The sequence below is a fragment of the Sparus aurata genome, chromosome 5 (assembly GCF_900880675.1).
Source record: "Sparus aurata chromosome 5, fSpaAur1.1, whole genome shotgun sequence".
In the NCBI taxonomy this organism is placed as follows: Eukaryota; Metazoa; Chordata; class Actinopteri; order Spariformes; family Sparidae; genus Sparus; species Sparus aurata.
In genome coordinates, this window is record NC_044191.1 from 24,272,904 (window position 1) to 24,297,292 (window position 24,389).

General features: G+C 40.8%; 3 protein-coding genes across 3 annotated transcripts; all 3 read right to left on the reverse strand.

The window, feature by feature from the left end:
* Nucleotides 1-399: 399 nt before the first annotated feature.
* LOC115581561 (proepiregulin-like) lies at nt 400-8,757 on the reverse strand. The gene is made up of 5 exons (XM_030416739.1): nt 8,511-8,757; nt 3,214-3,279; nt 2,122-2,248; nt 1,878-2,024; nt 400-1,478 (listed from the first exon to the last, which is right to left on the reverse strand). Exons 1-5 carry the CDS (start codon nt 8,551-8,553, stop codon nt 1,412-1,414), a joined length of 450 nt encoding a protein of 149 aa, XP_030272599.1. The 5' UTR covers nt 8,554-8,757; the 3' UTR covers nt 400-1,411.
* Nucleotides 8,758-9,086: 329 nt separating this feature from the next.
* Nucleotides 9,087-12,555, reverse strand: LOC115581555 (epithelial mitogen homolog (mouse)). Its single transcript, XM_030416731.1, has 5 exons — nt 11,811-12,555; nt 11,410-11,544; nt 10,902-11,022; nt 10,589-10,741; nt 9,087-10,191 (listed from the first exon to the last, which is right to left on the reverse strand). The coding sequence occupies exons 1-5, from the start codon at nt 12,013-12,015 to the stop codon at nt 10,137-10,139; spliced, it is 669 nt and encodes a 222-aa protein (XP_030272591.1). The 5' UTR covers nt 12,016-12,555; the 3' UTR covers nt 9,087-10,136.
* A 908-nt stretch (nt 12,556-13,463) lies between these two features.
* LOC115581560 (probable bifunctional methylenetetrahydrofolate dehydrogenase/cyclohydrolase 2) lies at nt 13,464-24,380 on the reverse strand. The gene is made up of 8 exons (XM_030416738.1): nt 24,192-24,380; nt 23,050-23,234; nt 22,717-22,839; nt 22,297-22,449; nt 20,542-20,649; nt 16,385-16,477; nt 14,128-14,253; nt 13,464-14,019 (listed from the first exon to the last, which is right to left on the reverse strand). The coding sequence occupies exons 1-8, from the start codon at nt 24,335-24,337 to the stop codon at nt 13,904-13,906; spliced, it is 1,050 nt and encodes a 349-aa protein (XP_030272598.1). The 5' UTR covers nt 24,338-24,380; the 3' UTR covers nt 13,464-13,903.
* Nucleotides 24,381-24,389: the final 9 nt, after the last annotated feature.

Below are 24,389 nucleotides of genomic sequence, written 5' to 3' on the forward strand. Positions count from 1 at the left end.
GCAAGATAAGCACAGGCATAGTAAGATTAATAATGACTCACATCCTTCGAGCCAGCATGCAGAACCCTGGAGCTGTGAATCAAGAACAGCTGCTCTTCACTGAAGCTTTACAATTCCTGTTCTAGAACAAACTATATAAGACACAAATAAAAGCTAAATACAATGATTTCAAATCATTTGACATATATTCAATAAAGACAAAGACATTATATTTAATGTTCAACTTAAGTTGAAGTGTCTACTGTGATGAAAGCATTTTAGAAGCTCTGAGGATAAATGAAGATTACATTTGAAAACTTAAACGACATATCAGGTGATTCACTTTGACTCACTGTATAAGTAAGGTCCAGTCAAGAGTAGGGCTGAAATTCAGTATCAAAATAAAGGGAGAACAAGCTGCAAGTTTGAAATGTGTTTGCTTTATTTTTATTTCAATAAACATGCTATTTCTCGCAGTAATACTGCCATTGCAAAAGTTACAGAAATGTGTTGGTAAAGAGCGATGTTTTCATCCAAAAGCAAACTGCTATGCCATGAGAAGAATGCGAAATGTGCAGATTTTCAGTTGTAGCCTTCAGACAACAATGTCGTTTGATGTAAGAAGTCAATAACAAGAAACAGAAAAGGAATTTCATCCAGGAGTAAAAAATTCAAGTTTTTGTAGCAGTAACAGAGCTTCCAAAAAAAAAAAAAGATAATAATAATTCTAGTGTATACAATAATACTTTATAATAAATTATCAAATGAGAATTATATCTGACTACTCAATTAATAAAACACAGAACTGTTACACTCAGTGACCAGTTTAATGACACTAATGGTTATTTTTGATTTTCATTATAGCTTCAGAGGGCTAAAAGTCACAATAAATACAAACTATGTCGGGAAGAAAGGTATGATACTGTATGAAGGCAGCTAAATGTTTAAGATGTCATCACATGGTTTCTAATAACTTTAATTTATTTATCTCTGAGGCTGATTTAAAAGAACCTGTGAAGTTGCTACATCAATACGACTGTCACTGTCAGCCAAATTCAGTCAATTGTGGTGCTAAACTACCGCTTGTTGCCTTTCTTCGTGAACTTTACGCCGTCACAGTGGGTGGGTTTCACCCACAGAAACTGCCTTTGTGTATGTCACAATTCATCTTTTCAAACATGAGGGAAGCAGTCGCTGAAGCAACATTGGGGCCACATCACAAAGCGGCTTCTTTTTGAACATTTTAATCTCTTTGTGTCGATCTGCCCGCTTGATAAAGTGATCCAGAGCCGCGTGACGTAGAGTACCGCAGGAGGTAACAATTCAGTAAACCAGTCGCTGAGTGTAAGATCGTCAGGTTACATCATGATGCTGAAGTTTTCACTTAGAAAATCGTAAAAAAGATCCTGGTATGCTGGAAGTATGTGGCCCTCTAAGCAGTCTGGACTCCTTTGTATCCCTGCTGCTTCTGCTTACGTGGGAATTTGTTTTTCTTATACCTGTAAAAGTAACACAGAACAGCCAAATCATTGACTCATCATCCATCCTTAAAAATCCTTAGGGTGGTGAGCCGGTTTGATCTTTGCCAGTGGCTTGACATGTTTCTGCATGAACCAGGATGTTGGAAGGCCGACTTTACGTCACGAGGGGGCTTCATTTGTCATTAAAGCAAGCTACACCTGCAGGTTTTACACGATGAGAGGAAGTGTCTGAGTCACCCTCGTCATCTATGAGCACACTGTGTTCAGCTGACGTAGCAAAAAACGAAAACGCTTCATCAGAAAAAGGAGGGTTTCAAATACTGACTGAATTATTTGGGTGAACTTATCCTTTAAAGTCACATTAAAAGTCATTGATATTACACACACACACACTGGTTGTCAGTCTAAAAGCCTTACCATTTGCAGCAGAAGTACAGAGCTCCGGACAGCCCTATAATCAGCAGACTCACACAGAAAATGGCCACAATTATCTGCTCCTCTCCCATTGGCTGAATGACGAGCTCCGGGTTGCTACACCTGGGGCCGTAGTAGCCCCTCTCACACCTGCAGCGCAAAGAGATGAGTCATTCGTGACCACACAGGATGATGACAAGCAAGCAGACACACACACACTGACACACACACACACACGGGATCGTACTTGCAGTGGTGTTCATTGATGTCCACCAGCAGCATGCACTGTCCGTTGTTGAGGCAGTACTTGTCAAACGAGCCGTCACAGTTCTGCGTCGACCGCCTCACCACATGAGGGCGCGCTTCTCCCTGACCTGAAGCACCGAAAAGAAGGCAGCTGTTAGAAAACCCTTTTCACAGGAAACCCGGCAGCATTGTTCACTGAGTGGATCTCTGTTGAGCCTCTGGGATCATTTGTTCAACTTACAGACTCGTTAAGCCGGTGAAAAAAAGCAACCTGGTGCTGTGACTGAGCTGTTCCCTTTTCTTGTAGAAATGTACGTCTAATCACTTTGAATCACTGTTTCATTTGGCTTTGAGTTGCAGTCATTACTTGATTACATCTGCAGCTATTTCAGCAATCGCTTAATCATCATTTCCCAGGGAAAACTGACAAACATCTGATGGTTCCTGGTTCATAAATGTAACAGTTTGATGTTAGATGTGAGCTGTAGTTCAAAATCATTAACTTTAATGTTACTCTTTATCTAAATGGGTCGTATTTCTATTAGAATGGGCCTCTACTTGCACTTCGTAAATTTGTTTTGTGAAAATAAAATAAATGGCCGAGCCGAAATTGTTGACTTCCAGCTTCAAGGGTGTCTAACTAACTGTCTTGCTTAACCTTTTTATCTATGAATCGTCAGAAAATTGTGAATTGTGGACAGAAGTTTGGTATTTTTAATTTTTCAGTAGGTCGGCTTATCAAAGAATCACTATCTTGTCATTTCAGCCTCACAGCACTTTACCCTCTCGTATCTCAGATCCACTGTAGGCTTCACACTGAGGTGAAAACGCTCCTTTAAATGTCTCATTTAGGTTTGATTCATTCACTACTTTCACAAACACACAATTCTCTCTTTTCCTTGACATTATCTACAGTTGTCAAGAGTATAATATCCTTTATGAGATTAATTCCACTTCCACAAGACAGCACCTAAAATGACGTGTTTGGGGGAAACCTTTCAGAGACAGATCCCTGCACATTTATCACACCTGACAAATAAAGCGATTTTGCTATCTTGGAAAAATGAATGAAAACAGCTGTCTGGGTGAATACCTGCAGAGAGCGAGGCGCTGGAGGAGACGCTCTTGGTGAGAACGTAGGGCCACAGCAGCATGACACCTGTTGAACAGAGAACATGTGTCTCATTAGTTACAGTGGATTTAAGATTAAGGGCGGTTTTTCAGGGACGTTGACTTTGACCCAAGTCGTGAGTCTCCTTATAATGAAGCTGTGTGCCCCTGTCACAGGTTTAGTTGAGATAACATTATTTATCATTTTCTCAAATTGTTCAAGTTAAATAATTTTAGTGGCCATTTTTACTTTTTTGAACCCCAAATTCATATCTTTCAAGTGTTTTCCCACATGATCACTTTTACCTAGTTTCATTTGTCAAAACAGATAACATGTCATATGATAAGGTACTTTTTTTAAATTTTACAGATTTAAAATGAGGATTTACACGTTTACAAACTGAGCTGATGGGACCGGTCTGTGTTTGATGAGTGTGTTTAGATAAGGCAGAAACACATTAAAGGGATATTCCGGTGTAAGTTTAATCCATGGTCTAACACACCGTGAAACTGTGTTACACTCCCTCTCGAAAGATAAAGTTAGCAGACCGCTAATTTACGGAGTTTTATCAACCTCAGAAACGGCCGCACGACAACAATACACTGCAGTAAATGGGTCCAAATATAAACCGCCACCAAAAAGCCACAAATAATGCTCAGTACAGCACCAAACTTCAGCAACAGTACAAATGGGGTCTCAGCACATAGTCCGGGGCATCTAACCTCCGCTAGCTTAGCTGGATTTCTACTGAAAAGCTGACAAAATTTACCACTCTTCTGCAGCAGCTTCCTGTTGACGGGAAGTCCCGACGAGTCGATTACCGAGTGCAGTAGAGTTCCGCAGTTCATGGATGAAAATGTATGATTATGACTCCATGGAAAAGCAATCAAAGATCATATGTGTCTTACCTGCCAGTTTATAACAGTTATTAGCGAGAGCGGACAGGGAAAAGAACGGAATTGAGCATTTCTTACTGCACTCGGTAATCGTCGTGTCGGGACTTCCCCGACCCGGAAGCTGATGGAGGAGAGTTGAAATCTGTTTTTAGCTTCCCAATAGAAATCCAGCTAAGCTAGCGGAGGTAAGATGCCCCGGACTATGTGCTGGGACCCTATTTGTACTGTTGCTGAAGTTTGGTGCTGTTCTGAGCATTATTTGTGGCTTTTTGGTGGCGGTTTATATTTGGATCCATTTACTGCAGTGTATTGTTGTCGTGCGGTCGTTTCTGAGGTTGATAAAACTCCGTAAATTAGCGGTCTGCTAACTTGATCTCTCGAGAGGGAGTCTAACACAGTTTCACGGTGTGTTAGACCATGGATTAAACTTACACCGGAAGGAAAACGTACAAAACCAAACAAAAAAAAACATTTCTTTGGCACTGAGACGTCAGATTGGCTTCCAGGTTCTTTGTGTAAACTACTCGGAGCAGGACATGATGTGGTGCGGCTCGTGTTGCCCAGCCCAACATGCCTGTACCAGCCTGCACGGCTCCATAATGCAGACGCCCACATTCCTGCAGGCGGGACAGAAAAACACATGAACTCGGATGCAAGATGTGTCTGGTTACGACTGGTTAAGAATCGGGTTATACTCGCTGTAGAACCTTCGTTCTCTCTCTCTCTCTCTCTCTCTCTCTCTGGTGTCTGTCCGTTGTTATGGCTGCAGAGGTATTTTTCCTCAGTGTTTGCTGTGAGAGGACTCAAGCCCGGTTGTTGGGTGTTTCTGACGTAGGCTGATTGGTGTAAAGTGCACTTCAATCAGCTCATTTATATCATTAGTCACTCTCTCCCCGGCTCGTCAAGAACCAGCAGGATCCAGATACTCATCTCACCTCATTAGGGGTAATTTGGATGGGAGTCACACCTGTATTTTTCCAACAGTTTGCAAAATCATACGCAAATTATTGGGACTCTTTGACTTGCAACATGCTGCTGCACCGATGTCTGGTGCCTCAGGTAAAGGCGAGCATGCTGACTTTATATCCCCCACATGATGGAGAGCAGTATCAGAGGTAAGGTCATCAGCAGCTCAACTCCTATAGTGACGGATATCTGGTTATAAAAATAAAATGAACCAAGAGGAGGAATAAATGCAGAAGTTGGATGGGATTGTTAAAAAAGGAGGAGGCATTATGGGATTTCCACTCTGTAAAAATCTGACAATCTGAGTTTACTTTGTAACCGATTACTTCAAGGTTTTTAGCTCGCACAGCTTCCAGCAGTTCAGCAGTCTACTTTACCTGGCAATTCTGAGGTTTCTTTGTCTTTTTTTTTTTTTAAGTAAAGTCAACTTTTAAAATGTACAATGTAAACAATGAGTAAAAAATCCCAAATGAAAAAGCTCAGCCATAGTTTTAGAAAATAAATGAGGAGCTTTCATTTATTCATCTGCTGCACAATTTTAGTATGAATTCACAATAAATCGGAATATTATCAAAATTTCCAAATCGTCGAGGCTGCACTTTTTTGATAAATAGGTAAAATGTGTGAAAACAGCTTCATAATTACATTTGCAAATCTTGTTCTACAGATGTAAAATAACTTGTGCAGACTCTTAACGAATGTTGCATCATCACGATATGAATATTTTTTCAGCGAAAAAACGATAATTGTGTTGCAAAACTGTTTGTTCCGACTAAAAATTTATCACATCTCAATATGCTCGTTGGACCATATCATACATGTTCCTTTTACTCCATTACATTTATCTCACTGTGAGTCACTGTGAGTCCTTACGAATGATTCCCGTCTAGATGTTGCAGATGTCTTCTGATGAGTCATGAGCAGCTGATTTTCTCTCTGAACAGATCTGCTCGATGCCAAAATGTGGCCGGCATTTTCAATATTTCACAAAAAGGCCAAAGATTAGAGAAAAGTCCAACACATGAGGCACATTTTTGAAGGCAGGGACTCATTTCTCATACTGGTTGCGCTGATGTGCCTAACGGTGTGACCAATAATACACTGCATTTTCAATTTCTTAACACAATGTGTAAATGAAACAGGAAAAGGGTGCAAAAACATGTTTTTCTTCACATGCAACAAAAAAACTTTGATAATTTCCCTTGTTTTGGGGTGCATATGTGATCAATTTAGTTGCACCCTGGGGCCCTGGTAGCAGAACTTTCATTTCTTCTTCTCTCCCAATAATAATCTCACGACCCTCAGATTTATGTCATGACCCATTGGAGGGGCCCAACACTGAACTACTACATAAAAGTAGTTTAAACTTGATGCAGCTCAGCCAGTTCCAACAGTAAAACGTTGCTTTAGCATATCTTATATTTCTTCAGAACAAGTGCTTTTTTTTCACTTTTATAAAAAGTGTTTTTTAAATGCAGGACTTTTATTGGTAACGGAGTATTTTGACATGGTGGTATTGGCAGGTAAAGTATCCGAGTAACTCCTCCATCAGTTTATACAAGCTAGAACATATTGTTACCTTCTTATGTTTGTATTTTGGCTTTTTTATTAGTCAAAATTAACCTAAACAAGGTGTAACCGACAGATTTAGTCAGACCACATGTGCGTTCAGATAATCAATCTTCCATTTGTGGTTTAGCTGCCAGCATCCCTCAGGCTCCACACTTAGAATGTGCGTCAACTCATTAAAACAGGCATGAGGGAAGGTCGTTCTCCGAAATCTTCCACTTGGTTTCTGACATAAACTCAGACCTGATGAAACAGGCCTTTCACCTGGGGATAAAGGTCCATTTTACTGACTTAACAAGTACTGACAGAGGAAATCGGATACTTTACAGAGTGAAATTTGCATCTGATCCAAGTGAGTCTGAAACTACCGCTGCAACACTCCTGTCTCCCCAGCTGAGGTACTTTCATGTTTTCAGTCCGGATAAAGAATTTGATGTATAGGTTTAAAAGGTTGGAGATATTTTCACCTGACATTAGCTGAGTTTTACGGTCGTGGGAAGAAATACTGAGATATTGTTTAACATAAAAACATTAATATTAATGTCTTAAAGGTACATGATGTAGTTCTGGGGAAGACATTTGATTTTCATTGACTTAAACAAACTGTCTTTGTTTCCATGATCGAATCAACAAACTGACCTTAAAGAACAACACAATTTCATATTGCTTTACTTTGTTTATATATGGCGGACCCTGCCACATTTCTAGCTTCAAACTGTGTCCTGGGGACCTTATTTTCCTCTGAGAACAGCTTGTTTATTCAGTTATGAAAATTGTTTATATTTCTGAGTTTGTATTATTACCTCATCATTATTGTAAATATTATAATTCTGGGTTTGAATTTCTTCTCCAAAACTACATAATGCCCCTCTAATATTGAGTCCCGCATGCATGACTGTACATACAGAGAAATATTATCTGAACTTTGCACTCAAGATGTCAAAAGTAAAAGTACTCACAACACTGCCTGTTAGAGTTTTATATTACAGAAGTAGATTATTATTTACTGGTATTATTATTGTTAAGAATTTGTATGTGTTGAGGTCATTTCAACCTATAAACTGTTGTTATGTTCAAGTTTTTTCAGCTGATTGTACATCATGTAGGTCTCTTGACCTTCAAAGTAACTTATTACTTCTGTGAATAAAAAGTTCAGCATTTCCCTCTGAAATGTATCGTGTGTGGGCACAAAATGGCATGATGGGAATACTCAAGGAAAGCATATATTGACAGCATCATTCTGCTGCATAATGTTCACTTGTTCCACCACAAGTCAAGCTGCAGAAAAAAAGTAATTATAAGTAGGTGAGTACAATGTGTTCGATTAAAGTATATATATTTAGATAGTTAACTCAAGTAAAGGCAGCAGTGCCATGCCCTGAGAAAAGTAGATCATCACATTCAAAATGTTAGTTAAGTACCAAAAAGTACCAACGGCCATGTGTACTTAAAAGTAAAAGTAAAGTAAAAATAAGAATACTCATTTTGCAGATGAAAAGATGTGTGTTATATTATCATATAATGCTGCTTTAAATAGCGTCAGAATAATCTGAAATGTAACTACAGCTGTCAGACACATGTAGAGGTGTAAAAAAAAAAAAAACAAAACACACAAAATGTCCCTCTGAAATGAAGCATAAAGTAACATAAACTGGAAATACTCGGTAGCAGTACTCAGAACTGCGCTCAGGTGAATGCGTAAATGTCCTCAGTTACTTATCCTGCGCTCTCAGGTGTTCCCTGTGCCTGTGGAGCTGATCTCAGTCCTCAGCAGAACCACGTCAGGACTCATCGACAGGATAAATTACAAAGTGTGAGCCTGTCAAACGTTAGAGAAGATCTACTGACCGATGAGTGAGAGCAGCGCTGAAGGTTTGCAGGTCGGATCCATCTCAGAGCCGCTGGCAGGAGGTGCAGGTACCGTCTGAGGCCAGGAGCTGGTCTGGAGACGCTTCCGACTTACTGTCAAAATAACTATTAGGTGGAGGAAGGCAGGCGATGCGTTTCCTGACGGAGACAAACCTGAAACCAATGGGCTCAAACCTGCGGTCTGGGTGTGGTGACTGCACTCCTGTAATTCAGACAATTTAACACATCAAAGGTCCGAATAAAAAGACGGACCCTGAAGGCACCACTTAAAAAAAAAACAAAAAAAAAAAAAAACGAGGAGGGCGTCTCACGCATCCTCCTGTCAATCATGGACTTCTACAAAGTCAGATGGGAGACTGGCCTTTACTCGAGCTTGTACTATTAAAGAAAGAGTGATGGAGGAAGCGTCCAGGTGTTTTACCTGATGTTTAAAAGTATTTCAAATGTGAAAAATACTCTATTAAGTAAAAGTCTATTATTAAAATCAAACTTCGGTAGAGGCACAGAAGTGTTATCAGCAAAAGTAAAGTCTCAAAACTGAAGGTGGTTCTTCTGGATGAATATCATTCTGTTCTTTATTTAGATTATTACATTTATGTATAATACAAATATTATACTTCTCAAATAATATAAAGATGTGCAATGACTTGAATGAGTCGTTTTTCATGAACATTCACATATTATTTCGTTATTATACAGTCCTTTCTGTCCTCATTGGTGTGACTTTAATTGTTGCCAGTTCATAGATGAGCTCTCTGTGTTTCATCTTCAGCATTAACTGGTAGATCACAGTTTGTCTTTGTCCGGTCTTTAGCCTGTAGCTCTTCTACATGTTGACTCCGTGAAATGCTTTGAAATTGATATGTCATTCGATTTTTAGGAGAGCTCTTGTACAGTTTGTCTGTGGATCATCCAGTCAAACGCCATGCGCCAGTAAAATCTTGTATTTCCATGTGGCTGTAGTGTTTGACAGTAATGGAAGAAGTACAGAGATCTTTCTTTTAATAATACTTTACTTGACTATTTCCATTTTCTAGCTTCTTTGTGCTTTCACTCCACTGCCTTTTGGAGGCAAATATTGTACTTTTACACAACACTACACATTAATTGATGACTTTGGTTACTAGTTGCCTTGCAGACTGTGCGCTGAATCAGAAACAGAGTAGGACATTTCAGAAATTGGATAAAAAAAGAGAGAAACAAATCATCCAGATTCCAATATCATATTTTAAATGATATTATGGTATCTCTTGCAATTACACCGAAAAATCTTCTCCATTATCTCCAAAACGATAATGATTGCGTGTGTGTGTTTGTGTTCATCTTTTACCCACAGAAATACAGCTACACAGCTATATTTTTTTAATACATTTATTACAAAAAATTAAATAAATGGCACACTTTTAATAAGTTAATTGATATATTACAATAAATAGTCACATTTGGTCTGCCTCATTCTTTACAGGACGATGAGGTGGTACGTTTCTGATTCTGTTCAACGTGACACACTGTTTTTCCAGTGAACTGAGAATGTTGGTGATAATGATGAAGAAGATGATGGTGGTGGTGGTGATGATGATGATGATGGAGAGCGAGTTGCAGGGGTCACACTGATGACTCAGACGGTGCCGTCTTAATTAGTGGTGCTGATTTTTTACACCTGAAAGAGAAAAAAAATCATCTGGATTAGACACTGTGGTCTCTTATTCTTGATATTGTTGAGCAAAATGCCAAAAATGTAAACATGTGACTGACTGTAAATATACCAATAGCTCCTTTTTACGATTTAAATGTAAACTTTAACACGTGTAAACCACAAGACTGAGGAGAAAACACCAGAAAAATGAGTCATTTTGCTTGAGATGCTCGGTATGAAGATGTCTCAGATAAATGTGCCACGACTTGATGAGTGACAATGATGTAAGAACGTCCCTAAAAGTTCATAGAAAGGTTTATCTCAAATCTTACGAAGCTTCAATCCTCCCGTATTTACGCGACATGCTCCCATTCCGTCACACAAGTACACCACTGTGTGGAGAAAGCCCGCAGATACTCACCTCTTGTAGGCGCAGCAGTAGATGATGACGGCCAGGACAGAGATGAGCATGGCCACCCCACAACTGATGGCAATCAGCTGCTCCGACTCAGGCAGAGTGCGAGTGAGATCACTGGTGAACATGCAGCGGTGCCCGGTGTACGAGGACGCGCAGCTGCAACGGAAGAAAGGGAAATATGTGAGTGCATTCCGACGGTGAACACGAACCAACATGTGCATGTAGACATGAAGTAGCGTTTGCACAAAAACATAGCAGGCACAGGGAGCCTGGAGGCCAGAGCTTGTGTGTGTGAGAGAGAGATAATGCTTCTTACATGCAAAAAGGTTTGTCAGTATCTTGGGGGAACATGCACGTTCCACCGTTCTCACACCAGTTCACATGCTCGCTTCCGCAGGATTTGTGCGAGTGCAGGACCAGAGGTTCCTCCATGCTGCCTGCAGAGAGAACGAGAGAGAGAGAGAGGAGCTGCAGTGATCACATTTCAACATGGAAGTATGGAGGGTAGGTTGTGCCATTGATTAATCAACTGACCAATTAATAGATGAGGTGATAATCAATAAAGAAATAATTTAACAAGGGTGCAGAAATTATTTATACATGATAAAACAACCAATTACTCCTTGTGAGATGGATTAATTAATAATTGATTTTTGAGTGGCACGTTTGGACCCTCAAAGGTTTCTATGGAGACTCAGATCAATCTTTAATCTCCGGTGAAAAAGTTTATAGTCCATCTAACTCAGCTGTCAGTTAAATCAGCGATGACACACTTCGGTAAAACAGTTCAACGTCTTTGAGCTGAGACAAAACTCTGCACTCACTGTTGTCGGGCTGTGTGGTCAGAGTGGACCCTGACAGAGCCGGGGCCGCTGTGGTCTGCAGCTCGTTGGTCAGCGTCGCAGACTGTCCTGGAGGAGTCAGGAGGAGGAGCAGCACTGCCACTGCTGAGAGGAGGGCTGGAAATGACAACAACAAAAAATTAATGTGCTGTTAAAATTATTTTTGCTGCCTCGCAAGAGTCTCATTGTTTTCATATCTACAAATGCTGTGATTGTGATTTTTTTACTCTAAAACCTGCATTGATTTGGAAAAAAATGACTGCAAGTTGGTGTAACATCACCAGCACAACACATTTAAACTGTTAATATAATCAAAGACAATTAACGCACCTTCAGACTAATCTAACTTTAAAAACTGACAGTACAGAGTAAACTAAACTTACCGTTCTCCAGGTGTGTCTGTCTTTCTGTAAACATCTCGTCTCCTGTTGCTGTGACGTCTGATGTTCTCAGCTCAGCGCTCAGTGCAGTGAGTGTTATCAGCTCTTTGCTCGGCTTATATATACTGTCTCCCGACCGGCGAGAGGATTTTACCAGCCAATCAATCAACCGCAGATTTCTTTTTTTTTTAAGTGAGAAGCATTTCATTCCAAAAAATCCATTTGCATCATTTCCTATTTTTTTTTTCTTTTTGTGCGGACTCTCTCTGCATGCACAGGCAGAGTCATCAGGTTTGATGATGGTGCCGGGTGACCACGTGATTACCCAGGAGCTTTAGAAGTGTGGTTTATACTTTGGAAGCCTCTGAACCCACGTAAGCCCATGGCAGATTGATAGCTTCACTCAAATACCTCCTTTGCGGTTTTAGAGGGTTGCTTCATTGCCGATTACAGATGTTGTGAAAGACTCAATTTTCTTTAGTGGGGTTTTTACAGGAGATTTTTTTTTCTTTGCTGCCTTTAACTTTACATAACAAGTAAGGACAGGATGTATAGACAAGAAAGACAGAGGCATGCGTGACAGGAGCTGTGAGGATGAAAGCAAAGCATTGTTCAATGGACGGCACCCAAAGAAAGGTCGAAGAAATGCTTCCTAGTGTCCAAAGCTGTATCTCAGTACAACATGCCTGAGAAAGAGCTGTGTTATCTTCATTAATGGCTAATAAATCATTCACAAATCCTTTACAAATGAGTTGTAACTCATTAATAATAATAATAATATTAATATTAATAATAATAACTTTTGAATTTCCAGATTGTGGAAAAATCATTGACACTTGTCTTTTTAAGCTACCTGGACTTCGCAGTTCCCTTTAAATGTTCATTATGTTAACAGATAGCCAAAGTCTGTGCTTGAATTGTTAAATAAATTCCCATTCTCCTTTTTCAAGTGATACATGCGATGAATTAGTGCACATCTGTGAAAAATAAATGTGAGTCAAAGTCCCAGGTAACTAATCAGAACAACGGACCCACGTTAGTATTAACTGACCACAGGCTAACTTGCTAAACATATGGGAGACATTCTCTTGTAGGTATGTCAACTTGGATTGACCCCCCCATTTATGTTTTTCATTTAGTGATTTTGACATCCAGTGTCAGTGATGCTTTTTACAGGAAGAATGTGTGACACATGAAATTCTTCTGGCAGCAAAATCATTTTCTCTGGAAGAAGGATGAGATGAAGAAATTGTATTTGTTACCCAGCAGCAGTTTTCCCGGGTGATATTATACAACGCGCTTGGCAGGTCAGGTGGGTGTGAAGCCAGTGTGGGATCATGTTGTGCCTGGAGGTGCTGGTGGTGAGGCATCCATTGGGGTCAGCTGGAAATGGAATGGAAAATCTACTGGAAATATATTGAGATGTATGGTGGCTGAGTTTGCATTTCATGGAAGTTTTTATGTGAAAAACGAGACAACAATACATAAAAATAGCCACAGTCTGTGTTTTGCAATCAGCAGCATGGTGTGTTGTGCTGTGGCAAAGTCTCCTTTGATCCCAGCAGTCTAAGCTGTAAGGCCCGCTCTACTTGACCTACAACGTCTATGGTTAAAAAAAAAAAACGCATCTAGAAAAAAATATCAACTGAGAAAAGGTCGTATCGGCACAGCATTGTTTTGTTTTTTATTTAATACTCATTTTCCAGTGAATCTGGATGTTCAAAAATGAACCAAAACAACTTCAGTAGAAAAAATATTAATCTAAATTCTTAAAAAGTGAACTCTGAAATAAATAACTTAAATAAATAAATGAACAAATTCACAATATAAACAAAGTACATATCAAGTAAGTTTCCCAGCAGGTATGAAGTCTTGAGCTTGTGGATTTTTAAATAAAAGTGTGTGGGATGTTTTGCAAACTGTGTGTGTGTGTGTGTGTGTGTGTGTGTGTGTGTTTGTGTGTGTGTGTGTGTGTGTGGGCGTGCTTGCGCACACGTGTGTGTACGTGTGTGTGTGTGTGAACTGAGGTATGTATGCCTATGATATTTTAACTGTATATCATTCAATAAACTGAGCTGCTTTTATCGTGCTTGTGTTTAATGCATCAGTGCATTTCTGGCAGCAGTCACAGTGTTCTTCATCAGCATGGCGACTGTCATCGGGCCCACGCCTCCGGGAACAGGTGTGATGAAACCTGCCTTCTGCTTCACTCCTGAAACGCAAACAATTGATGCTAAAGTTACCGGAGCTTGACCGAGACCAGTTTTGCAGAAACCTCCCTTTCTGAAAAACACAATAAGAAACATTTTGGATTATTTACCCTCAAAGTCCACGTCACCGATGAGCCGCAGTTTCCCCGTTTTCGGGTCCTGGATGCGGTTTATGCCCACGTCAATGACAGCCGCGCCCTCTTTCACCATATCTGCTGTGATCAGCCCAGGAACACCTACGCACAGATACCAAGGAGAAGTAAATCATCATCGCGGTGAAACTATGGGACTTCATGGCTGGACTCATCTGTTTGGGGGCCCATTCTCTGTGCGATCTGAACATCAGTCCTGAGGAACTACCTGACCTTAGGTTTTGTAGTAATTTGGGAAAGTTTTCCGATGGCATTCCTGGCCATGCCTAGTCAAACCAAGATGTGCAAATTTGCAATACCATTATGTGCTTTACCACGCCGAGTTGAGTCGCATGGACCCGCTCTGGAGTGGGGCCAACACACGCCCGCCACACCGACCAAGCCTCAACTCTTGTCTGTGCAGAACACCTGAGAGAATTGTGTTTTTCTTAAAAGGTTTCTGTGAGTTCAGCTCCCAGTAATCTTGTTGCTTCTTACTGAATCTTTGGGGTTTGACTGCATCGCTGATCATACTTTCAGATATCTGCTGCGTTTTACGGTTTCATCGTGTTCCCTTTAGCTGTTTGAGAGTCAAGTTACTGCTGGTTAAAACACAACATTTCCTGATTCTTCTGATTCATAAAAAAAGATTTTAATAACCAATTTCTTTGATAGCAGCCCTGCTGTTATGGAAACACAAATCCCTGCCTCCAAAAAAGAAAGAAAAGCCCCAAAAAAGTAGTACGTTTGGTTGGTTGCTTGGTTAAAAAGGCATCTGCACCCACCATTACATTCATATCCTAACCACCATGCCAGTGTAAATAACCCGTATCAGGACAGAGTTGAAGTTCTGCAGGTTCCATTAAGCATGCTCTCTTCTCTTCTGCAGCGATGCTTGTCAACACACAGCTTCTAGAGGAAGACCATGACAATTACCACTTCACCTCACACTTGTTATGCATTATGATAGCAGAATAGGATGATACCTCAGCTGACTGTCAACAAGGAACAAAAATAATTAAGCCATCTATGTTTCTGTTGATAACCATTCCATTTGAAGATGTCTATTTGAACTCCTGAAACTACAATTATATCTACTCAATAATGGAAGCAAGTCTGAGTGAAATAACAATTAAGAACCGGATTTAACTTCAGAAAATACAAACGCTTATTTATAGCACACAGACATCAGAGGAGCTCAGTGACACGCTGACCCCAAACAGCACCCCGAGGCAAATGTATGTATGTATTCATGCTGTAATTACAACAATTAAATCTCCAACATACCCCTAATTTCGACTACAGCTACATTACACTCAAATGTGGACTGCTGGGGTTCATTTAATCATACAGCACAGTGCAGACACACTTTCTTTCAGGCAAAACTAACAGTTGGAGGAAAAGAAACTGAGGTGTCCTTCCCAAAGAGCCACTCTTAGTCATCAGAAAGAATCCCATTTATTATCAAGGAAATACTACATGGCACCCCCTGAAGGCATATCCGGTTACTTAAGAGACGCCTAACCGGCATTGATTGATTGTTGCACATTCCAGCTGCCACGGATCACTATTGTTCTTCACAAAATTTCAAATCCGTGAAACAGAAACTTCCGTGTTGACTATTTAGATTTATACGACATCACTTCAAGTAATGGCAGGAAAGGACTTTCACAACCTCTCTTCCTGGTTGCATTACCAGGCCAGATAATTCCCTCTACGGTAGTTCCAACATGGCGAAATCACATCCGACACTGGTTTAAACACCATAAAAAGTGGAATCACTTCCCTTAAAAGTACAAATTTGTTTCATTAAATGGAATAATGCATGAAAATGACACGAGTGTTTGCACACATTATTAATCTTCGTGTTAAACAACAGAGGCTCATTCAGTTATTTGAACAGAGAAAGAAAACAAACAAATGAAAACACAACTACTCAGATTGTTACAAATGACATCCAACATCCATTGGTTTCAGGTTCTCAGTTGTGAGAACTTCCTGCCTTCCTCTCGTGAACTGAGTATCTTTGACTTCTTGACAGTTGGTTGGGCAAAACAAGACATTTGAAGGCATCAGCTTGAATGTAAAGGACATAGTGATGGAAATGTTATACTGTTTTCTGACATTTTATAGGGCAAACAATTAACTAAGAAAAGAATCAGCAGATCAATCAATACTCAGAATGATGAGTAAGCTACTGCTGACTCAATGTGTTGTGAACCGGGGGTGAAATTACCTGCAGCTGCAATAATGATGTCTGCCAGGCTGGTGAGCTCCTTCAGCTGCTCCTTCGGTGTACATCGGTGGGCAATAGTCACCGTGGCATCGCCTGAGAGGAAACAGTGAATTCACCTAAATCATTAAAAACACGTCTTTAATAAAAACTCAACACAAATGTGTTGTTACTCAGGACAATTAACAGACAAAGCTTTGAAAGCTCTCTTTTGAAACTTAAGTGGTCATGATCCTTTTAGAAAATGTACAACTATCCTGACTGACAAAGACATTTCCTTCAGGGTTTCTTGAGGCGTTCCTTGTCTCCTTAAATAAGTATGGATTATCACCTATGTACCGGAAATAACATATATACATAACATAACATATATATCATCATATATACAACATATATACATCTACATCTATACAGCCCTTTAAATAAGAAAAATACTGAAATTAAAGAGGCTTTGTGGAATTTGCTGGTTCATGTTTGCTGTCATTTCTAAGTTACCATATGCTACTGTTGCTCTCTGTTAGCCGTGAGGCTATAAGACGAGGCAATCAAGAATGTGTATAAAGTCACATACTTTGGACTGTCATGGAAAACACTACCTGCGTCCTTCACAGAGGAATCCACAGTCCAGCAGCATTTTTCAGCATATTCCGGTGTAAGTTTAATCCATGGTCTAACACACCATGAAACTGTGTTAGACTCCCTCTCGAGAGATAAAGTTTGCAGACTGCTAGCTAACGTAGTTTTAGCATCATCAGAAACGACTGCACGACAACAATACATTGCAGTAAATGGGTCCAAATATAAAACCGCCATCAAAAAGCCACAAATAATGCTCAGAACAGCACCAAACTTCAGCAACAGTAGAAATAGGGTTCCAGCACATATTTCGAGGCATCAAACATTTGATATAGTTGCCGTATTTGTCGGAAAATATAAACGAAACTCACCACCCGAGAAGCCTTCCTTGTGAAGATTGTGAAGATGTAGATATTCCTCAACAGGTCCTCGGCTGCCTACACAAGCCTATGGATATTTGAGTTAGTTAAAGGGATACTCCGGTGTAAATTTAATCCATGGTCTAACACACCGTGAAACTTTGTTAGACTCCCTCTCGAGAGATAAAGTTTGCATCAAACATTTGATATAGTTGCCGTATTTGTCGGAAAATATAAACGAAACTCACCACCCGAGAAGCCTTCCTTGTTGTGGGGAAGCCCTGTGAGTCGATTACCGAGTGCAGTAGAGTTCCGCAGCTCAATGATGATCATTACTGCGGGACTCTACTGCACTCGGTAATCGACTCACAGGGCTTCCCCACAACAAGGAAGGCTTCTCGGGTGGTGAGTTTCGTTTATATTTTCCGACAAATACGGCAACTATATCAAATGTTTGATGCAAACTTTATCTCTCGAGAGGGAGTCTAACAAAGTTTCACGGTGTGTTAGACCATGGATTAAATTTACACCGGAATATCCCTTTAACTAACTCAAATATCCATAGGCTTGTGTAGGCAGCCGAGGACCTGTTGAGGAATATCTACATCTTCACAATTTTGCATCTCAATGATTTACTAAACTGCATAATTTGATCTGTTAATTTTCACAAGAGTGGGCGAGAAAGTTGATCCGATCTTATATTGACCCTGCTACTACTACCTTTAACTGCGTGTTTGGTTTATTTGATTTATCTGTCTGACACAGATCAGGATGTGACAGTGATTTATGTACATTCACTCTGCAGGAAATAGCATCAAAAAGAAAAGTGTAGGAGCTTTTACAAGCCTGTAAAAAACTGCTCGGGGTATCTAATTTCTCGGTGCTGCAAGCAGTACAAACAAAATTCCTTTCACGTCCACTGGATTGAGTAGGCAGCACAAAGTTCAGAGGAAAATATCTCAAATATCTCTGCATGCCCCAGTAGCAATATGGTTAAACAGGAATTAAACAAAAAAATGTGTGCGTTTGTGTAATGTGTGTGTCTAATATATAACTTATTAAACAACAGTGATACATCCTCCATTGCACTACGTGGCAGGTGCCGGTGGGTTAACGAGACTTTACGTAGTGAGTAAGTACACAATTAGGGAAAGCACAATTATGAAAGTTATCCTTATCTTATCTAAGATGAGTAAGGATATCCTGCATAGTCATAACCGTGAGCAGGAGGACCGGGGTAGGAAGAAAAGAGAGGATCACACAACGAGGGCTTCAAGGAAGATAAGAATGAAAGGGAAGGAGAGGCAAGTTATGGCACGTCACACCTCCAGGTCACATACCTAATGGGGAGTGTGTGTGTGTGTGTGTGTGTGTGTGTGTGTGTGTGTGTGTGTGTGTGCGTGCGTGCGTGCTTGTGTGGGATGGTGAGGGGGGAGAGGACCGACCTCAAAATGAAACATAAAAATCTCACAAAATTGGATACAAACATCTTTTTCTTTTAAATATTTTGGAAGTTGGCCAAGTGTGTTTGCTATATTGTTGTATTTGTTATTATATGTTAACACTTATAAGAGGTGGCTTGTTTTCAGCTTAATCATCTTTGTAACCTTGTCACTCTGTGTAGGTTCGTGCAAAATCAGTTTCTATCCCACACAGTTTTGTCTTCAGAGAATAGAGTCTTAATAGCATGAAGATTGAAATCTCGATGTGGGGCTTTGTTAAAAACCCAAGTTCAACAAGTTTTAAGACTTTGACATGAATTCACTTGTTGGGTTACCAGTTTAAATAAAGAGTGAGTAAGACATGACTGTCAGATATTATCAGGTTAAACTGGTTTTGTAAATAGTAAATAGTTCAAATCTAGTAGTAGCTTCAAAGGGACCCTGTGTACACTGGTGTGCACAAGCTTATAAGATTTAACACTGCCAGTTGGAGGTTTTGAAAATTAAATGGAACAGTTTTTTTTCTTTTCTTTTTTTTACCTATGACAAGTTTCTTTAAAGCAACAATAAGTAACTTTTAAAGCAATTCTGAAAAGACATATAGCAGAAAAAGTAAGGAAATTTGTATTTGGTAGATTATTTCTTTGTTCTAACAATGCTTCTTGGCAATAAATCTTATAACGTTAGAAAGCCTGTTTATTTCCCTTGTAAATGGTGCAACATTTGTAAGGACAATGCATTTGTCGGATGAGCAGCAGAGTATGCGGGTTGCGCCCATGAAAAATTTGCCAAATCTGCCAGTGCCAAACAGCTTATTCTACAGTTGCTATTGACTCTTGTTTTGAGGTTCTGGTACCCCCAGGTGCTGTCAACCAGGTGCCTGATGCAATCTCAAAACAGACAGATATTGAGATGAGATTCTGCAACCATTAAAAAGGGAAATAAACAGGCTTTCCAACAGTATGAGATTTATTGCCATGACACATTGTGACAACAAAGAAATATCTATCAAAAATCTACCAAACACAAATTCCCTTACTTGTTGTGCTATGTTTATTTAACACACAAAATAAGAGTATTTTCCAATATGTCACCAATATGAGCAGTCCTCTTAGTTAGGACAACTTCATACAGCCGACAGTTACAAACCTTTAGTAGCTTCTATAGAGCCTTTAATACAGTGGTGGTTATTGAACATAAATGTATCTTGAGTGAAACTGTGTCGCATACAACTGCTGCTGAGTTGTTAACACCATTGTGCTGATCTGACCTGTCGTACAGCCATACCTCTTTGACAGGTACAACATATTGTGTTGCTTCATATTTCCAAATTCCATTCTATGCCTTTCCAAATCCCCTCCCTTCTTCCTACACCCTTATAAGGACAGTCGATCCGTCTGCCAACAGTGCACAATGCCAAAAGTCTTGCCCAGTTCGGCCCTTTCCTTCACACTCCCTGTTTTTTTTGTCTTCAATCTCTTCCAGCAGGACGTGCATCAGCATTTATTGTTTCATTAAATAAGGTGGGAGTCAATGAAGCATTCATTTGTGGGTCACATCCTGACCAAAGCTGTGAGTATCAAATATCTTCCAGGGAGAGTCAAGGTGGTGCAACATCATTGACATACAAAGAGCAGCACTCCGATCATTTTGATGCTGACTCGCCTGCGCGCGCACACACACACACACACACACACACACACACACACACACACACACACACACACACACACACACACACACACACACACACACACACACACACACACACACACGTGCTTACCACCAGGGCGTTCATGGTTGCGATCGGTGTGCAGCAGCATTGCGATGGGCATTCCAACATTTTTGGAGCGACCGGCGACCAGCACATTCTTTCCCACAGTCTCAATACCTGCACAAACACATTTTTCAGAGGAAAAATACTTGTGATATATTTTGCTTGTTTGACTGTGCTGATCAACTGAGAAAAGGGAGAACTTGAGCCTCCAAGGATAAAATTGTTTGTTAACCACAAAATACCGAAAATTAACATAAATGTCCCAGCGAGCCTGGGGCTGTGTTTCCTCCTCGACTGATCACAAAGGCATGTCGAGGGAGGTGATTCTGCCAGCTGCACCACAGCCTGGCACCGCTGTGTCGGGCCAGTGACATTTACCACATCTATTATCAGCCGACACATCAGTCATTACAGCGTATTATAGTGGGAGGACAGGTATGTACACAGTAGGGCCATATCTCAGTTCACTGATGAAGTCTGCATTAAATATATTAATTCTATTGAGCCCAGTAGTCAGTTAGCAATCAGTCAATGTAACCTGAACTGAAATAGTGATCATATATGTGGATTTTATTCATTTATATAAACCTCTGGTGAGTTCTTCACGTTTTGAATTCACTGTGTCACAATAGTGTTATATCTTAGGTTTCACAACCAACATGCTCATTCAATTTAAAATTCAGAAATTCAGGAGTAATCTTAAGGAGAAGGAAAGTTCTTCAACAACATTCTCCAGGCAATATTAGGTAGAGCAAGGAGAAAAGGTGTATTATATGTACTATAATCCCCCAGAATGCATCCAAAGCCACTTCAACACAAAATTCCCTGATAGCAGCTGATGGAGAATGTACTCATCAGGAACCGTATCACAATCATTATTAACACTGCATCCAGTAAATCCTTCAACATTTTCATAGAGCCTTCCCACACTGAATGACTCTTTATCTCCAAATCCTGGAAGTCGTGACAAAGTCATCTAAACTTGAACTGACAGACTGTGTAAGAACTTTTTCCCTCTGCAGTCAAGACTCTCAGCGACATCGACTGCTTGTACCAAATCATCAGTTTGATTGAAAGTTTAGCTCTGTTCGTACATGACCGACAGCGCCCTCTGCCTGGTTTGTAAAGCAACAAATGAGTTAGGTCCCAAAGCAGCCAGTTTTCTTATGAATTTTGGTTTGTTTTGGGGGTTTTTAACCATTGCCTGGTCATTAAAGAATGGTCTGCCTTATTTTCGAGTTACGGTCACATCATTTTGGAAGATTTCTTTAGGTGTGTTCCCCACATTCAGTATATAAAATCTAAGTGGATCAGATATTCTATCATTGAAATGTGTATACGCTGTGATTTTGTTGGTCTGCTCTGTACACACAGCATCTACTGCATGCCTAGTTAAATGGAATCCCTCCACTGTAGCTTTAGGTTTATAGGTTTCTTCCATATTTTTCCTCATGTTAAAAAGGGGAGGAGTTTTTCCTTACTCAAATCGAGGGTCTAAAGGACGGAGAATGCCATTCACTGAACAGATTGTAAAGCCCATTGAGGCCAGCCGATTGAGATTTTGGACTATCCAACTAAACCTGACTTGACTTTGTTGGTGTGTTAATGATTGTTAGGCGCCATCTACTGGGTCGGACATGACAGAAAGCCCAAGTTATAGGTTACACTAATGACGACGTTGCATCTAATTCAATTCAAGAGATCTCCAGTGTCCCCTTCAGGATAAGACAAAGAGCTGAAGAGGTTTTTTTTATGGTTTACCTGCTCTTTTGATGATCTCCCACACAGCTGCAGGAGTTGCAGGCACCATGGATCTCTGGTCCAGACACAGCTTTCCGATGTTCACAATATGGAAGCCGTCCACATCCTTCTCTGGAGCGATGGCGTTACATACGGCTCGCTCGTTGATGTGCTCTACAGAGGTGCGAGAGAATGGCAGATACTCAATATAAAAATGTTTACATAATATCTATCATATAACACAAACCAGCCTATTGTTGACCACCACTTCATAATGTATGTGGATGTTCTGAATATTGCCAGTCATGTAAGGAACAAAAACTATAGAAAGAGTGACACAAATGTGTTCAGTGTATACTGAACTGTACAGACCAGCTCATTTGTTTAACTTTCATGTCAGTGATGGAAACTCGCGTGCAGCTGTGTGACGCCTGTGTTTACCAGGAAGTGGCAGCTGCACCAACAGGCCGCTGACCCTCCAGTCACGGTTCATTTTGTCAATCAGCTCCAGCAGCTCCTCTTGGGAGACCGAGCTCGGCCGTACCACTGTGTCACTGGAGATACCTGGAGAGCACATACACATCCCACACACCCCATGTTCAAACTGCTGCCATGTGCACGTTTGATTACATCTTTAACATTACATCAAACGTGTTTATCCCTGTGTATGCATGCGTAAAATGTGAAATGCATTAGGGAGAATTATAGTCATTGATCTGCATGATACACATTATGCATACAGTGTTAGGAATGCACGCAAAGCTCATGTCTGACCCAGGATGCTGGCTGCCCGGGTCTTGTTCTTCACGTAGGTGCGACTGGCTGGGTCGTCCCCCACTAAGACTACTCCCAGGTGGGGTCTCATGTTGCCCTGAGCGACCAGCTCCTCCACATCACGCTGGATTTCTCTATGGAGCTGACGAGCCAACTCTGTCCCCGATATCACCACAGCTGCGTGTCTGGAGGGGGTAATCATAATGGCGTGAATAAGTGCACATGCACAGCTCACACATCACAGATTACAAAAACCAACAACACATCTGACATATTATTTCAAATAAAGCTTGGACAGTTAGGCGACAAGTTAGTTGCTTGATAGAAACGTAATCAGCAACAATTTTATTAAATAATAAAGTTCAGTCCTGATAAAGTCCAGACGCCATTTGGACAATATCACAGACATGATGCGCGACGGGTCTCAAAGGGGTTTTACTGTCATTTTTGGTAACTCTACACATTTCTCATACTTTTCTCAGTAGATATCACAGTACGGTAACAAGTTCCTTTTAAAAGTAATGTTACTATGCCTTGAGTCACATGTCTGCCATGATTCAAACAGTGGTTTTGTGAGCGGACCAGTGGACTGCTTCTGAAAACCTGATGCACACATTACCCACAATGCATCTTGAGTGACATCACTGGAGGCAGTTTATCAGATTACAAGCTTTCAGAGCCACAAAAGGGCTTCATACTACTTTTTCTCACATATGCAGCAGTACTCCACAAGACATGTAACCTTTAACACGCCTGGTTGAGTAAAATTGGTGTAGTTACCCTTTAAAAAGCTTAAACGACCGCGGGATGAGCGCTAGCTAACCGTCCGGCACTGTGCTCTGGAACGTTGAGCTAACGTTATAACCGGCGAAACTGCGGCTCGTTATGCAACACAGAGCCGTTTATCGACAGCATGGTCGGGCTAACCGGACCTGTGCTTGACCTCCCAGCTACAGGGACGTCCAGTAACGCGTCCCCTCTCCACCATGTACGGTGAGCCCTGCTGTCAATCACCATCCTCCGACACGTGACGGCACACACGCCCTCACCGGCGGATGGAGCGTCGCTCGTCCCCTCCGCAAAAGTAACACCGGACATTAACAGAGGAGAGCGGCGGTGTCTCCCAACATGGAGCCGTTTACCTCGTCGCCGTCTGGTGCAGGTGTCTCCTCTGGCTCTCGCATTTTCTGCTGTGCGTCCGCAGTTTGGCCCGGCAGCAGTGATGGTGTAACGTTAGCGGGCTACAAATCCTGAAGGAGGAGCGTAGCGGTGAAACAGAGGCCGCCATGTTTGTATGCGTGTGTGTGTGCGTCGTGCGTGTGTGCGTGCGTGCGCGAGAG